General features: G+C 34.6%; 1 protein-coding gene across 1 annotated transcript in view; it reads left to right on the top strand.

Moving 5' to 3' along the window:
• NRK (Nik related kinase) overlaps nucleotides 1-16,028 on the top strand; it is a 134,455-nt gene that overhangs the window by 99,663 nt on the left and 18,764 nt on the right. The window contains exons 19-22 of the mRNA XM_003262142.4: nucleotides 1,207-1,543; nucleotides 10,888-11,074; nucleotides 11,798-11,953; nucleotides 13,970-14,113. Of these exons, the coding sequence (XP_003262190.3) occupies nucleotides 1,207-1,543; nucleotides 10,888-11,074; nucleotides 11,798-11,953; nucleotides 13,970-14,113 (824 nt within the window). The remainder of the gene's footprint in view (nucleotides 1-1,206; nucleotides 1,544-10,887; nucleotides 11,075-11,797; nucleotides 11,954-13,969; nucleotides 14,114-16,028) is intronic.

Here is a 16,028-nt window from a genome sequence, read left to right on the forward strand (position 1 = left end):
TGTATTACCAAGAGAGTGACCTAATTTCACTTGCATTTTAGTAAATGGTTTGATTGTCAATAATGTATTTTAAATTGTTCTAATGCAGAACATCTAATTTTGTGTCATTTGTGTATTTTAAAATAAGCATTCAAGTATTTATTAGTTTCTTTACAACTGGAATTGTCTAGATGCTTCTGTTAAAATTACTGCCACTGAATCATCCTACTCTATAAAACTATACTGAGTATGAGAAAGGACAACAAAGGAAGTATGTAACTTAACAAGCATAAGATGAAGTCTTGGTATTTGCAAACATAGCTATTCATTTCTCAAACTTTTGTAATATCACTATATATATAATATATATACGTAAATATATATAATATATAATATATATATTATATATTATATATATAATACACGTATATATATATTTATATATATGTGTATATATATGAAATTTAAGATGATCTTTATCTGGTTAATTGGTGGAGAAATTACCAAGAACTCTTTTGATTTTTTCCAACCGAAAAAGTCTATCAAGAATTCCATTATGAAATAAATTTACTTTTAGAATTACCACAGGCATGTATGTTTAATTTTGTTTCCTATGCAAAAAGAGAGCATTGACACATTTTGTTAAGCTTAGTATTTTTAGCAATTAATTAAATAACTTAGTTCCACAAGACATGAGGTATGTATTGCTGAATTTCCTTGGTGGGAGTTGTAGACCAATGGAATTCTATAGCAAAGCAGTCAGTACACATGTTAGAAAATCAAGGCACATGTTGAAATGAACACAAACTAGATATATTGCAAGAAGAATTAATCATGTTGTGGTTGAGCTAAAAACATAGGCTTAATCATTCATGTGTCTGTGAAGTTGCTAATGTGTGAAATGGTATATATTTAAGAAAAAAACTACATATTCTTGCTGCTAGCCTAACACACGCACCTAACAAAGAATACAAGTTCTCTTCCTTCTGCCATCCAAATGCATCTGGGAAATTGGTGGTGGCTGTGGCATTAATTAATTACATAAGACTGACAAGACATAGGGGCATTTTTATTTTCTGTATCACACCAGTAGTGTTCACATAGAGCAAAGACAAGCCTGGGCATGGTAGATATGTATAAGACACATCCTAATTCTGCTCTACTTGCTAACTTTCAAATGTATTTTTATTGCGTGGCTTTCTTTCATTAATTGGAGCTTGTTATCAGGGCAAGCTATGGCAGAGATGGAAGATGCAAGCAAGACAGTTATGATGGAAGTCGTGGAAAAGAGGAAGCCTACAGAGGCTATGGAAGCCATAGAGCCAATAGAAGCCATGGAGGAAGTGCAGCCAGTGAGGACAATGCAGCCATTGGAGATCAGGAAGAACATGCAGCCAATACAGGCAGTGAAAGAAGAGGCAGCAGGGGTGATGGAGGTAAGGTAGTCGTTCGAACCAGTGAAGAGAGTGGAGCCCTTGGACTCAATGGAGAAGAAAATTGCTCAGAGACAGATGGTTCAGGATTGAAGAGACCTGCATCTCAGGACTTGGAATATCTACAGGAGGTAATGCACCATTTGAAAAGCAGATTGAACTCCTCTCATTGTGAATGTGTTTCTTCATGGGACATGTAGCATTTCTAGCCATTCCAAATAGATTTTCATCATATACCCCAAAGCCTTAAACATTTTTAATTGTAGGTTTGTAGGTGGATCCTTATTACCTCTAATTTGCATGGTTCCTATTTACTTTCAAAGACAAAAATCTCTTATTTGTTTGCCTTTATTACTCAGATCACATATTTGGGGTAGTGTCTCTTGACATACACTTTTAAAAAATATTTAAAAAAATTAATTGACACCTAATAATTGTATATATTTATGGGGTACAGAGTGATATTTTAATATATACAATTTGTAATGATGACATCAGGGTATTTAGCATGTCCATCACCTCAAACATTCATCATTTTTTTTGTATGTTGGGAACGATCAATATCCTCTCTCCTAGCTATTTGAAAATATATAATGAATTATTGTTAATTATAGTTACCCTATAGTGCTATAGAATATTAGAATTTATATATCCTATCTAGTCATGCATTTGGATCCTTTAACCAGCCTTTCTCTATCACTCTCCCCTACTCCTCTTCCCAGCCTCTAGAAACCACTATTTTACTCTCTAGTTATGTGAGATCAATTTTTTAGCATTTGCATATGAGTAAGAACACGTGGTTTTTATCTTTCTGTTCCTGGTTTATTTCACTTAACATAACATTGAGTCCAGGTTCATCCATGTTGCTGCAAATCACAAGATTTCATTCTTTTTTATGGCTAAATAGCATTTATTTCTGTATATATGTCACGTTTTCTTTATCAATTCATCTCTTGATGGATGCTTAGGCTGATTCCTTATTTTGGCTATTGTGATTAGTACTGCAGTAAATATGGAGGTGCTGATAAATCTTTGATACACAGATTTCCTCTTTTTTTGAGATATGTACCTAATAATGGAATTATTGGATCATATGGTAGTTCTATTTGTAGTTTTATAAGGAATCACAATACCACTCTCCATTGTGGGTGTAGTACTTTACATTCCCACCAACGGTATATGAAAGTTCCCTTTTTTCCACATCTTCACCAACATTTATTTTTTGTGTTTTGATAATAACCATTCTAACTAGGATTAGATGATATCTCATTGTGGTTCTGATTTGCATTTTCCCGATGATTAGTTATGTTGAAAATTTTTTTCCTCTATCTGTTGGTTATTTGTAAGTCTTCTTTTGAGAAATGTCTATTCAAATCATTTGCCCATTTTGTTTATTATACTTTAAGTTCTAGGGTACATGTGCACAACGTGCACGTTTGTTACATATGTATACATGTTGGATTATTTGCTTTTTTCTGTTGAGTTGTTTGGGTTTCTTACATTCAGGATTTTAATCCCTTGTTGGACGAATAGTTTTGAAATATTTTCTCTCATTCTTCAGGTTGTTTCTTCACTTTGTTGATCATTTCCTTTTCTGTGCAGAAGATTTTTAGTGTGATATAATTCTATTTGTCTATTTTTGCTCTTGTTGCCTGTGCTTTTGAGGTCCTATTCTTTTTTCCCAAACCAATGTACACAAGCATTTTCTTATATTTTTCTAGTAGTTTTATGGTTTCAGGTCTTACATTTAAGTCTCTAATCTATTTTGAGTTGATTTTTTTATAAGGTGAGAAATAGGGGTCTAATTTCAGTCTTTTGCTTATGGATATTTAGTTCTCCCAGCACCATTTATTGAAGACATTGTTCTTTCTCCAATGAATATTCTTGATGCCTTTATCAAAAATCAACCACAATGAGATAAATGAATATGTGGATCTATTTATGGGTCCTTTATACTGTTCCATTGGTATGTGTGTCTGTTCTTTGGTTGCTGTAGTTTTGTAGTATATTTTGAAATCTGATATTGTGATGCCTCTAGTATTATTCTTTTTCCTCCGGATTGCTTTGGCTATTCTAGGTCTTTTTTGGTTCCACGCAAATTTTAGGATTTTTTTCCTATTTCTGTGAAGAATGTCATTGGTATTTTCATAAGGATTGCATAGAATCTGTATATTGCTTGGGATAGTAGGGTAATTTTAGCAATATTAATTCTTCTAGTCCATGAGCATAGGGTGCCTCTCCTTTTGTGGTGTCCTTTTCAGTTTCCTTCATCAATGTTTTACAGTTTTTCTTATAGAGATCTTTCACCTCATTGGTTAAGTTTATTTCCAAGTATTTTATTTTGTAGCGATCGTATATGGGATTGTTTTTGTGATTTCTTTCTCAGCTAGGTTGTTGTTGGTATATACAAATGTTACATATTTTTCTATGCTGATTTTGTATCCTGCAACTTTACTGAATTTGTTCATCAATTCTAAGAATTTTTTGGTGGTGTCAAAGGTTTTTCTATTTATAAGATCATGTCATCTGCAAACAGAGACTCTTTGACTTCCTCTTTTCCAATTTGGATGTCTTCTATTTCCTTCTCTTGCCAAATTGCTCTGATTAGGACTTCCAGAACTAAGGTGAATAAGAGTGGTGAAAGTGGATATTTTTGTCTTATTCCAGTTCTTAGATGAAAGACTTTCAGCTTTCTCTCATTCAGTGTGACATTAGCTGTGGGTTTTTCATATATGGTCTTTATTGTTTTGAGGTATGTTACTTCCATACCCAAACTGTGGAGAGTTTTTATCATGAGGGAATTTAGAATTTTATCAAATGCCTTTTTTGGTATCTTTTGACACGATCATATAATTTTTGTCTTTGATTCCGTTGATGTGATGTCATGTTTATTGATTTGCATATGTTGAATCTCCCATGTATCCCTGGGATAAATCCCACTCGATCATGGTGTATAATATATTTGATATGGTATTGGATTCAGTTTGCTAGTATTTTGTTGATTTTTTTGCATCTATCTTCATCAGAGATCTTGGCTTGTAGTTTTTGTTTGTTTGTTTGTTGTAATTGTTGTGTCCTTATCTGGTTTTGAGATCAGTCATACTGACCTCACAGAATGAGTTTGGAAGAATTCCCTTCCCTTCAACTTTTTTGGAATAGTTTGAGAGTCGACATTAGTTCCTCTTTAAATCTTTGGTAGAATGCAGCACTGATGCCATAGAGTACTGGACTTTTCTTTGTTGGGAGACTTTTTATTGCTGATTCAATCGCATTATTCATTATTGGTTTGTTTAGGCTTTCTATTTCTTCTTGGTACAATCTTGCTAGGTTGTATGTGTCCAGGAATTTCTCCATTTCCTCTAGATTTTCTAATATGTTGCTGTGTAGTTTTTCATAATAGTCTCTTATGATTCTTTGTATTTCTGTGGTGTCAATTGTGATGTCTGCTTTTTTGTTTCTGATTTTATTTGGGTCTTTTATACTTTCTTGTTAGTTAATCTAGCTAACGGTTTGTCCATTTCGTTTATCTTTTCAAAAAGCCAAATGTTCATGTTGTATTTCTTCTGTATTGTTTTTGAGTCTCAATTTCATTTACTTTTGCTCTGATCTTTATTATCTCTTTATTTCTATTAATTTGGGGTTTGGTTTGTTCTTGCTTTTCTAGTTCATTGAGGTGCATCATTAGATTGTTATTCAAAATCTTTCTACTTTTTTAATGTAGTCATTTATTGCTATAAACTTGTCTCTTAATACTTCTTTTACTGTATCCCATAAGTGTTGGTGTGCTGTGTTTCTATATTCATTTGCTTCAAATAATTTATTAATTTCCTTCTTATTTATTGGCCAATTGATGTTCAGGAGCATATATTTTTAATTTCCATATATTGTTACAGTTTTGAATGTTTCTCTGGTTATTGATTTCTAGTTTATTCTATTTTGGTCAAAAAGGATACTCAATAATAATGTTGATTTAAAAAAATGTTTTGAGACTTGTTTTGTGTCCCAACATATGGTCAGTCTTAGAGAATGTTTCATGTGCTGATGAAAATAAGGTATATTCTGCAGCTGTTGGATGAAATGTTCTATAAATGTCTGTTAGGTTCATTTGGTCTATGCTGCAGTTTAAATCCAATGTTTCTTTGTTGATTTTCTGTATAGATGATCTGTCCAATGCAGAGAGTGAGGTGTTGAAGTTCTCAACTATTATTATACTGTAGTTTATCTTTCCCTTTAGATCCAATAATATTTGCTTATATATCTGGGTACTCTAGTGTTTGGTCCATATGTATTTATAATTATTATATCCTCTTGCTGAACTGATCCTATTATCATAATATAATGTCCGTGTTTTTCTCTTTTTTATATTCTTTGACTTTTAACACCTGTTTTACCTGATATAAGTGTAGCTATTCACGCTTGCTTTTGATTTCTGTTTGCATGGAATATCTTTTTCCATTATATTCTTTGACTTTTAACACCTGTTTTATCTGATATAAGTGTAGCTATTCACGCTTGCTTTTGATTTCTGTTTGCATGGAATATCTTTTTCCATTTCTTCATTTTCAATCAGTGTGTGCCATTATAGGTAAGGTGAATTTCTTATAGGCAACGTATAATTGGGTGTTTTTATTTTTTACTTTTTAACCATTCTACTAGTCTATATGTTTAATTACAGAATTTTGTCTGTTTACTCTCAAGTTTATTATTGATATGTGAACACTTACTCCTGTCATTTCGTTAATTGTTTCTGGTTGTTTTGTGTATCCTTTTTTTCTATTCTCTTATTGTTAATCTATGTTGTTATGTAATCTTTTGTAGTAATAAGGTTTGATTCCTTTCTATTTCACCGTTCTATACCTGCTTGACAAGTTCTATAATTTCATGTTTTCATGATAGTTGTTACTGTCTTTTTCCTTTCAGATATAGGACTCCCTTAAGCATTTCTTTTTTTTTATTATTATACTTTAGGTTTTAGGGTACATGTGCACTTGTAAGACCTCTCTAGTCGTGATGAATTCCTCTGCTTTTTGCTTATCTGGAAGAGGCTTTATTTCTCCATTTTTGAAGGATTGCTTTCCTGGTGATACTATTTTGGGCTAGCAAGTTTTTTTCCAGCACTTTGAATATATCATCCTATTCTCTCCTGGCTTGTAAGGTTTCTGTTCAGAAATCTGCTGTTAGTCCAATGAGGATTTCCTTATATGTGATAAGACTCTCCTTTTGCTGTTTTTAGTATTCTCTCTTTGTCACTGACTTCTGACAGTTTCACTGTAATTTTCTTTGGGAAAACCTTTTTGAGTTGAATGTATTTGATAACCTTTGAGCTTCCTCAATCTGGATGTTCATATCTCTCCCAAGACTTGGGAATTTCTAAGCTTTTATTTTATTAAATAAGTTTTCTACATCTTTTCATCTTTCTGGAACCCCCATAATTCAAAAATACATCCTCTTAATGTTGTCCCATAAGTTCTATAGGCTCTCTTTATTCTTTTTTTTCTCTTTTTGCTTTTCTGCCTGAATCATTTTAAAAGACATGTCTTCAAGTTCAGAAATTCTTTATTCTGCTTGGTCTAGTCAGCTGTTGAAGCTCTGTATTGTATTTTTAAATATTATTCATTGAATTCTTTATCTTCAATATTTCGGTTTGGTTCTTTTTTAATGATACCTATTCCTTTGTTGAATTTCTCATTCAGATCATGATTTTTTTTTAATTTCATTGATTTGTCTATCTGTATTCTCTTGTGTCTTGCTGAATCTCCTTAAGATCATTATTATTAATTCCTTTCCTGGCACTTCACATTTTCTTTTCTGTTGGGTCTGCCACTGGAAAATTATTATATTCCTTTGAAGGTATCATGTTTCCTTATTTGTTAATGTTTCTTGTGTCCTTGTGTTGATATCTGTCCATCTGGTGGAGCAATTGCTTCTTATAATGTTATGGAGTAGCTTTCATAAGGAAAGACTTATTCCATAGATGGGTCCTGGGGTGTTGGTTGGGTGGGGTGCATTGACTTTGGTTCTGGGTAGATGCAGCAGTGTGGTCTCCATGCTGTAATATACATTAGCAATGTTTGCTAGTACCTCACTGGCCCAGGCTGCAAAAGTTTGTGGCATAGGTGGCACACCTTTGCCAGGGGTGGGCTTGCCAGGCTGTTTCTCACGCCAGAGGCAAAAGTGCACATGCGGTGGGTTGGGTGGCTCAGGAATTTGCCCTCCAGGGTTGAGCTATCAGACTACTTCTCTGGGCAAGAGTGTGGTCACACAGGGTGAGACAGCTAGCTTGGGGTCTGGCTAACTGGGATCAGGGCTGCTGAGCTGTTTCTCTGGCCAAGGTTGCAAGTGCACAGCAGTTAAGCCAGCTTAGAGTTGGCTTCGCCAATGTGCAGTACTGGAGTTATGGCTGACCTTTCCTGGGCCCAAGATCTGAGCAGTCAGGCTCACAGCATTTCAGCCATCAATGGGGGCTTCGTGAAATGATAGTGGAGCTGCAAGACTGGAGAGGCACAGTGTTTACTGGCCCCCAGAGCACAGTGCATTTCAGCAGTGGTTCAAGATTCAAGATGGCACCAGGTTGCAGCAGCTTAGGTCATGGGTTGGTGGGAAATGCACAACTTTTGCTCCTTATCTGGAGCAATGCAGACACATGAATTTCATGCACCTTCCCAAACTGAGCTCAGGGCTTGTGAGGACTATGTGATTCTCCTGTAGTAAGTACTATAGTTGTCTGTGGTGGCAATTGGGGCTGATGAGAGTCTTCTGCTTACCTTTTCGCAATAAGGAGAATTCCTTCCGGGCTCTGAGCTGATCATGGTAGGGGAGATGGGGCAGCAGAAGCAGAGTACCTCACTTCCCTCTCTTTGCTGCCATTTTGAGATTCCATGCTACACAGTGACCTCACCACCCCATCACTGCACTCCAACACTCTCCCTCAGACATACCAGTTGAACTCTGTTTATTCATTCTCTTTGTCCTTTTTTGTGAGGGGGACAAGCACCAGGTGCCACCAATAAGCTATCTTACTGACATCACTCCAACCGGAACCGATAATTTTTTTCTGAGTTTTTTTTTATTGTGGTAAAATATACATATCATAAAATTTACCATTTCAACCATTTTTAAGTGTACAAACCAGTTGGATTTATTACATTCAGAATGTTGTGGGATTGTCACCACTATCCATTTTCAGAACTTATTTTTTTTACCATCCCAAACAAACTAAACTATTAAGTCTTGTTTCCCCCCTCCTCTAACCCCTGATAACCTCTATTCTACTTTTTTTCTTGGTGACTTATATAAGTGGAATCATATAATATTTGTCCTTTTGTGTCTGGCTTATTTCACTTTTTAGGTTTTCAGAGTTTATCCACATTGCAGCATGTATCAGAATTTCATTCCTTTTCGAGGGTGAATAATGTTTTATCTTATGCATTCACCACATTTTGTTTATCCATTCATCTACTGATGGAAACTTGGGTTGTTTCCACCTTTTGGTTATTGTGAATAGCGCTGCTGTGAACATTGATGTACAAGTATCTGTTTGAGTCCCTGCTTTCAGGTTTTTGGAGGGTATATAGCTAGGAGAGGCATTGCTATACCATGTAATCAGTCTATGCTTAACTTCTTGAGCAACCAATAACATAAAATTTTAATTCAAGAAATATACTGTGTTTAGACAATGATTTTGTCATTCACAAAACATTTATTCACTTTATAAATAGGTTTAAAATACTCAAGTAGTTCACAGATGCTACATCAATAGAAATGATCACAGATAACATTTTCTGAACCATGTGGTATTTGAACTCATTCTTGAGAAATGGGGAGTATCTGGATATCTGAAAACACAGGTGGAACTCCAGACAGAAAAAAGATTATGCCAATCTACTCCCCTAGCCTATTTTCTTGTCACACAAACTGGCTTTGGAGATGCCATGCTCTTTCATGAATCAGCGCTCCTGTGCAAGCTGTTTCCTCTGGAAGGCTGCCCCCTCACCTCTTCTCTGCTTGGTGAATTAGTAATCCTTCATGGGCCAAATCAAGTATCAACTTTGACTTCCCAAGGCAGAGTTATATACCCCTTCCTCTCTGCTTACAAACCTTTTGTCCATAGTTCCAATTTAGTACTTATGGTATTATTGTTAGTTATTTTATTTTTTTGCTTTCACACTATATTGTGAACTCTTAAAGGAAATAATTATATCTAATCCTTCCTTGATTATTTGTCTACCAACTCACCCAACTTCAGTGTCTAACCAAGGACATGGCATATGATAGGCACACAGTAATTATGGAATAAATCAATAAAGTTTGAAAAGAAAGAAAAAAAGGAAGGAAGGAAATTTCCTGGATGGTTTCTAATGGGAAAGCAGTGTCAGTGGGAAAATATCTATGTCTATCTATCTATCTATCTATCATCTATCATCTATCATCTATCTTAATTAAAGACATTAAAACAGGATGTCCCAACGTAAGTTTCATAGCAACCCTGGTTATCTCCAGTTATCTCAAGGAATGTTTTGGAGATTTGTAGAGGAAGTGGATCTTCCTTTCATTTTAATTTAAAAAGGACATGGTGTCATACCATGTTTTTGTGGTTGAAAAGGTCATAAAAACCAGTCTTTTACAGAATAGCACAGCTCTCTCAGTGCCAAGAATCACTGTTTAGACACAAAGATGAGCTTATCAACAGAAGAACTTACCAACAATAGTTGACATATTTTCCCACAGGACAGGGCATACCACATAAATTGTCACATTTCGTGACTTTTATCCTTGAGTATCTTCTTTGTAAGTTAATGGAAGCCAGCTACATTTTCAGTGATGCATGTTTACACTCTTGGATTTCTATTGGTTGATTTGCCTTCATTTTCTTTATCATTTGAAAATTATTTATGCAGGTTTTTCATGCTTTCAGTTTTGTGAAGTTACCTTAAAGCAGTAGAACAGACATCCCCACACTGTGCTTTATATTTTTTCAAGAGGCTGTTTGGCATAGCATAGTTGGATGTATGCTTTGGAATCAGACAGACTTTGGCTTCAAACTCTGCTTCCCCTACTTACTAGTACTATGACTGAATAAATTATTTACCGTCTCTAAATTTTAAATTTGTACAACTAAATTGGAGATAATTATACTTACTTGTTGGGCTATGGTAAGGATTCACAAAGATATCTAAATATCATGCCCAGCACAGTAGCTGATACATGGTAAAAATTCCACAAATGTTAGGTCTCAAATTGTACAGTTGGGAACCTATAGCTCCTTGCATTTCTCCTGTACCATCAGTCATCTCAATAATAGGTTAGTTTTCTCCTTCTGATGACATTGTTGAGTTTTTCTAGTAAATGTGGATTTTATAAGAATGTAGATGTTATAGATCTTGCATTTTGTTTTTCAAACGACCCCTCACTAGGCATATTTCTCCCACTGTTAACCTACTAATGAAATAAAAATTGGTTTTCGGACTTCTTTTAGGAGCCAGGTGGTGGAAATGAGGCCTCAAATGCCATTGACTCAGGTGCTGCACCGTCAGCACCTGATGATGAGAGTGACAATAAGGACATATCAGAATCATCAACACAATCAGATTTTTCTGCCAGTCACTCATTTCCTTCCAAAGGCTCTGGGACGTCTGCTGATGCTAACTTTGCCAGTGCCATCTGTGAGTGTGTTCAATATAATCTCTAAATGCTACTATCTGTTCACATATTAAATAGTGTTTAACCACTGCGTCATGATCTGATAGGAATCAAATTATTCTCACATTCACTTGAAATAAATTCAGATTGATATATGCTTTTAAAACATCTACTCTTTACTGAATCTTTATGGTACCTAAATTAGAGCTACAATTGAGAAATTGAGGCCCTTATCTGGATTTATGTGTGTTTTCTAATCACAATAACTTAAAATATATTAGTGTTCAACAATGTATTTTAGCCATCACGATTTGTGTTACCTGATGGTTTCAGAGTTACTGAAACTATACTTCCAGTAAAAAATAAAATATAATAAAAGGAAATAAGTTTGTTTGTTTTTTATTTTGAAATAAGATCTCACTCTGTCACTTAGGCTGGATTACAGTGGCATGATCATGGTACATGGTAGCCTCAACCTCTGATTCTTAATGATCCTCCCACCTTGGCCTCCCAAGTGCTGGGATTACAGGTGTGAGCCATGACACCTGGCCAAAGAAAATAAATTTGGCTAAGTTGTGTCTCATTTGTGGAAGCACTGTAGCATATAAGGTGTATAGATGAGTAATTTTAAAATTTTTTTTCTATAACTCCATCAGGTGCAGATTTTCCTTTAAAAAAAATTCTGTAACTCCATCATGCACAGAACTAGTAATTTCTCTTATTATCTTCCCCTTACATCTTTGCAGTATACGCTGGATTCGTAGAAGTACCTGAGGAATCACCTAAGCAACCCTCTGAAGTCAATGTTAACCCACTCTATGTCTCTCCTGCATGTAAAAAACCACTAATCCACATGTATGAAAAGGAGTTCACTTCTGAGATCTGCTGTGGTTCTTTGTGGGGTGAGTTTGTTTTGTTTTCTTAAAGAATATATTTTTATGTAGCAAACCTGTAAAAATCATAGACATAAAATATTTGTTTACTCTTACCAAGTCATTACAATAAAAATATATTTATAGTAATTAATTTGCTCAGAATTGGTTTTGCTGATTTTTTTTCACTCAGTGCAGTTTGATGTTTGAATTGATGGCCCCCACCTTTGTATTCTATTTCTTTTAAACCTGAGTTAACTTGGATGGCAGGTGGATCACGAGGTCAGGAGTTGAGACCAGCCTGGACAACATAGTGAAACTTTGTACTAAAAATACAAAAAAAAATAGCTGGGTGTGGTGGCAGGTGCCTATAATCTTAGCTACTTGGGAGACTGAGGCAAGGAGAATTGCTTGAACCTGGGAGGTGGAGGTTGCAGTGAGCAGAGATCACGCCACTGCACTCCAGCCCGGGCGACAGTGCAAGACTCTCTCTCTCTCTCTCTCTCTCTCTATATATATATATATATATATATATATACACAACTGGACTAGGTTATGATTGTTTGAAAGTGTAAGATTCGTATTTCTAATTTAGGGTAGTGTTCAACGTATGATACTTTATGAGGTATTCCAAGAAATATTTCTGCAGGATCTTGTTTTTAAAAAGCCTTGGAAATTTGTAGAGAAAGTTCCTTCTATAATGTCTTAACTCTGATAGACTTTTAAAAATACTTTGTTTCAGAAGAATTATAACCACATTGGCAATGCTGAGACAATATTTTACCTCAAGCCAATCTGAATCATAAATGAAACAAAATAAATGAATTCAAGAAAGGGAGAAATCCGAAGTAAATGCCAACCTCTGTCTTGCAATTTCATAGATTTTGCCTAATGTATGATTGAACAAAGGACAGGGTTTTAAATTAAAAATAGAAAAGGGTAACAAACATTGTAATTATATGGATTAAAGAATTTTTAAAAATCATTTCAAAGTTCTGCTAATTTAGTGTGTCAAACAACAAGATAGCATGAATATTTCAGTCTGGCAACTACCCAGAAATGTAGTTAATGTCTAATAATCCATTGTTATAACCTGTAATTTTATATTTTGAAAAATAAAAGATTATAGTAAAAATGGACTATACTTCTTCCTCCTTCTCTGATTCCCCTGTGAGAAGAAGATGCAGCTCCTAAACATGCCATTGGCCATGAGTTAGAGAACTGGCTAAAGATAGAGCGAGAAAATGAAGGCAAAATCACTTAAGTTTCTCCTTATGCTGATGGAGCACAGGTATGCTCCAAGTGCAAGGAGGACTGTGAAATTTTATCTTGTTATATTACTTGGCTGGTTATTTCCTATGTCACTTTATGGTGAAAAGCTCCCATAGTAGTTTGAAATGTAATTTAACTTTAGTTCTGTCTTCTATTTCAGTCCTCTTATTTGGTCTTTAAACAGTGCTTATATTTGGAAAAATAGAGCCAGTCAACAAATAAAAGAGAGTGTAGAAATTGAGATACATGAAGGTAGGAACTAATTTCATAGGCATTTGGCAACGGTAAATTTTTAATATATGCATGAACATAGAATCATTCAATTTAAAAACAATTATTTACATATAATTATTTTAAAAGCATTCAAACATTTACTTATGTTTAGAAATGAGAAATGAGCTGAATTGAACTCTTTGTATGTGCTAGACTAAGAATGTTTAATGATAATTTTCGAAAAGGTTGATTGATTTTGATAAAGTTCAGAACACTACTAAAGGGTGCTAATATATCCATAAATTTCCATTTGTGAGATGGCATACCAGACACCAGCCAGTGGAATACTGCCAGAGGGAATTATGTTCTATATTTTTATGTATTTCATTGAAATTTGTTCTGTTGGTAGAGAGTACATAGTTACACAGTATGAGGTCAATATAGCCTAAACCGATAAGTCATCTTTACGTAGATCAGCATACTGGAATAGCAACAATAGTAATATAGATGCAATTATGAAAAATAATCTGAGCTAATATAGCACTTTTTATATATGAACAGGAGTAAATTTGCTGTTGGGAACCCGATCTAATCTATATCTGATGGACAGAAGTGGAAAGGCTGACATTACTAAACTTATAAGGCGAAGACCATTCCGCCAGATTCAAGTCTTAGAGCCACTCAATTTGCTGATTACCATCTCAGGTTTGTTTAAGAACTAAAATTAGCTGAGTAATTATGCAGATTAATTAGTCTGCAAACTGGGTTAAAGACTTTCTCACTTTAAAGTGTTCGTAGAAGAGCACTTTAAATATAACCTTTAATTGGGACACCAGACTTTCCTACTTGTGTTCTCTTATCTATTTACAATTTAAAGTAACTTCCTTTTATTGTAAAGTACCTAACCTAGGTTACTGATAAGAAAAAGCACATTTGCATCCTTGCATGTTCTCTCCAGTGCAGCCTCCTACAACTTCAGATCTCTAATTTTCATCCACTCATGCACAGGACTGCATTAACATCCACCATGTCCCGTTCTTGTGAGGTGTTAGAAGCAACAAAGAACAAAGTGAACAATAATCAGATATAAAAGAGACTTGTCCTTAGTATATAGCCTTATCACAAGGGCCTACAGATAGAGTTTGTAACAAGAATGGATCCCCTAAAGATCTTTACACCTTTTCCAAATAGTAGTTAAATTTCTTAGTTTTGGTCAGTCAGAGCCTGAACCTTAGAATACAAGAGAGCAAGTAAATGAGTGTTAGGACTGCTCGTGATTACTAAACAGCATTTAGTATCAGGAAAGCATCAACATTAAAGCTGACTATAGGCAAAAGATGACTGACAAAAGAGAGGAAAAGTAAGAAAATATGGTTTGTCTATGTGAATAAAATGATGCTAATCACAGACACCTATATGAGTTTATATATTTTATTATATACAACATGTTTTATATATAATTAGTGCACAAATTGCCATTTTGCACACTAATGATTGTTTATTATTCCTAAAATAATTAACTTCGCTTTACATTTTGGTTAGAGGAGAAATTCCTTTAGAGGTATGCTCAGACTTCATGATTTTTTAAATTATGTTTTATAGTCAGTTGCTTATAATTGTTTAAGGTACATAGAAGTAATATTTGTTTTTTGAAAACATCTGGGTGGCTTATAGACTACATATCTGTGTAACAGATTTCGTTACTTTTTATCCAACTTCCTCTAACCCAAATGTGTTCTTCTCTAGTTCTTGAACTTCTCTCAAATGTGGAATATTTTTCCATCAAACAGTACTGAGAACATCAGTATAAGAAGATACTCAGTAGTTTAAAGCACAAATTTATTTTACCGTTTAAGAAATAGAATAGCAGTAGTGTTTTAGTCCATTCTCATGCTGCTATAAGGACATACCTGAGACTGGGTAATTTATAAAGGAAAGGGGTTTAATTGACTCACAGTTCCACATGGCTGGGGAGGCTTCAAGAAACTTACAATCATGGCAGAAGGGAAAGCAAACACGTCCTTCTTCACATGGCAGCAGCAAGGAGAAGTGCAGAGCAAAGGGGGGAGAAGCCCCTTATAAAACCATCAGATCTTATGAGAACTCACTATCATGAGAAAAGCATGAAGGTAACTGCCCCCATGATTCAATTACCTCCCACTGGGTCCCTCACTCAACACATGGGGATTACTATTTGGATTACAATTCAAGACCATATCACATAGATGTAGATATCTGAATCCTAACACTGCTTCAAAAATGTTATGTAAAAACATATGAAAGATTAATCACATAAGTAAGAATCCTATTGTTGGGCCTAGAAATCATGTAATAATAAACCATAAAAATGACAAAGAAAAATGATTATAAAGCCACTATATAGGGGAAAAGAAATGTGTGATTTTTTTTCATGGCCTGTGTTTCCTGACTGAATTGTAAAAATTTGATGAAATTTACAATTAGGAAATTAATATTAACCATAAATTTAATTGGAGGAAAATATAATGAAACTGTTCAACTATTTTACAAGCATGCTGGAATGACAGAACACAAAGATACCCATACTGCTGTCACTGAATACCTTAACAGTCAATATTCAGCCACCCCTCTCGTACACACA

This window comes from Nomascus leucogenys, chromosome X, assembly GCF_006542625.1.
Source record: "Nomascus leucogenys isolate Asia chromosome X, Asia_NLE_v1, whole genome shotgun sequence".
Classification (NCBI taxonomy): domain Eukaryota; kingdom Metazoa; phylum Chordata; class Mammalia; order Primates; family Hylobatidae; genus Nomascus; species Nomascus leucogenys.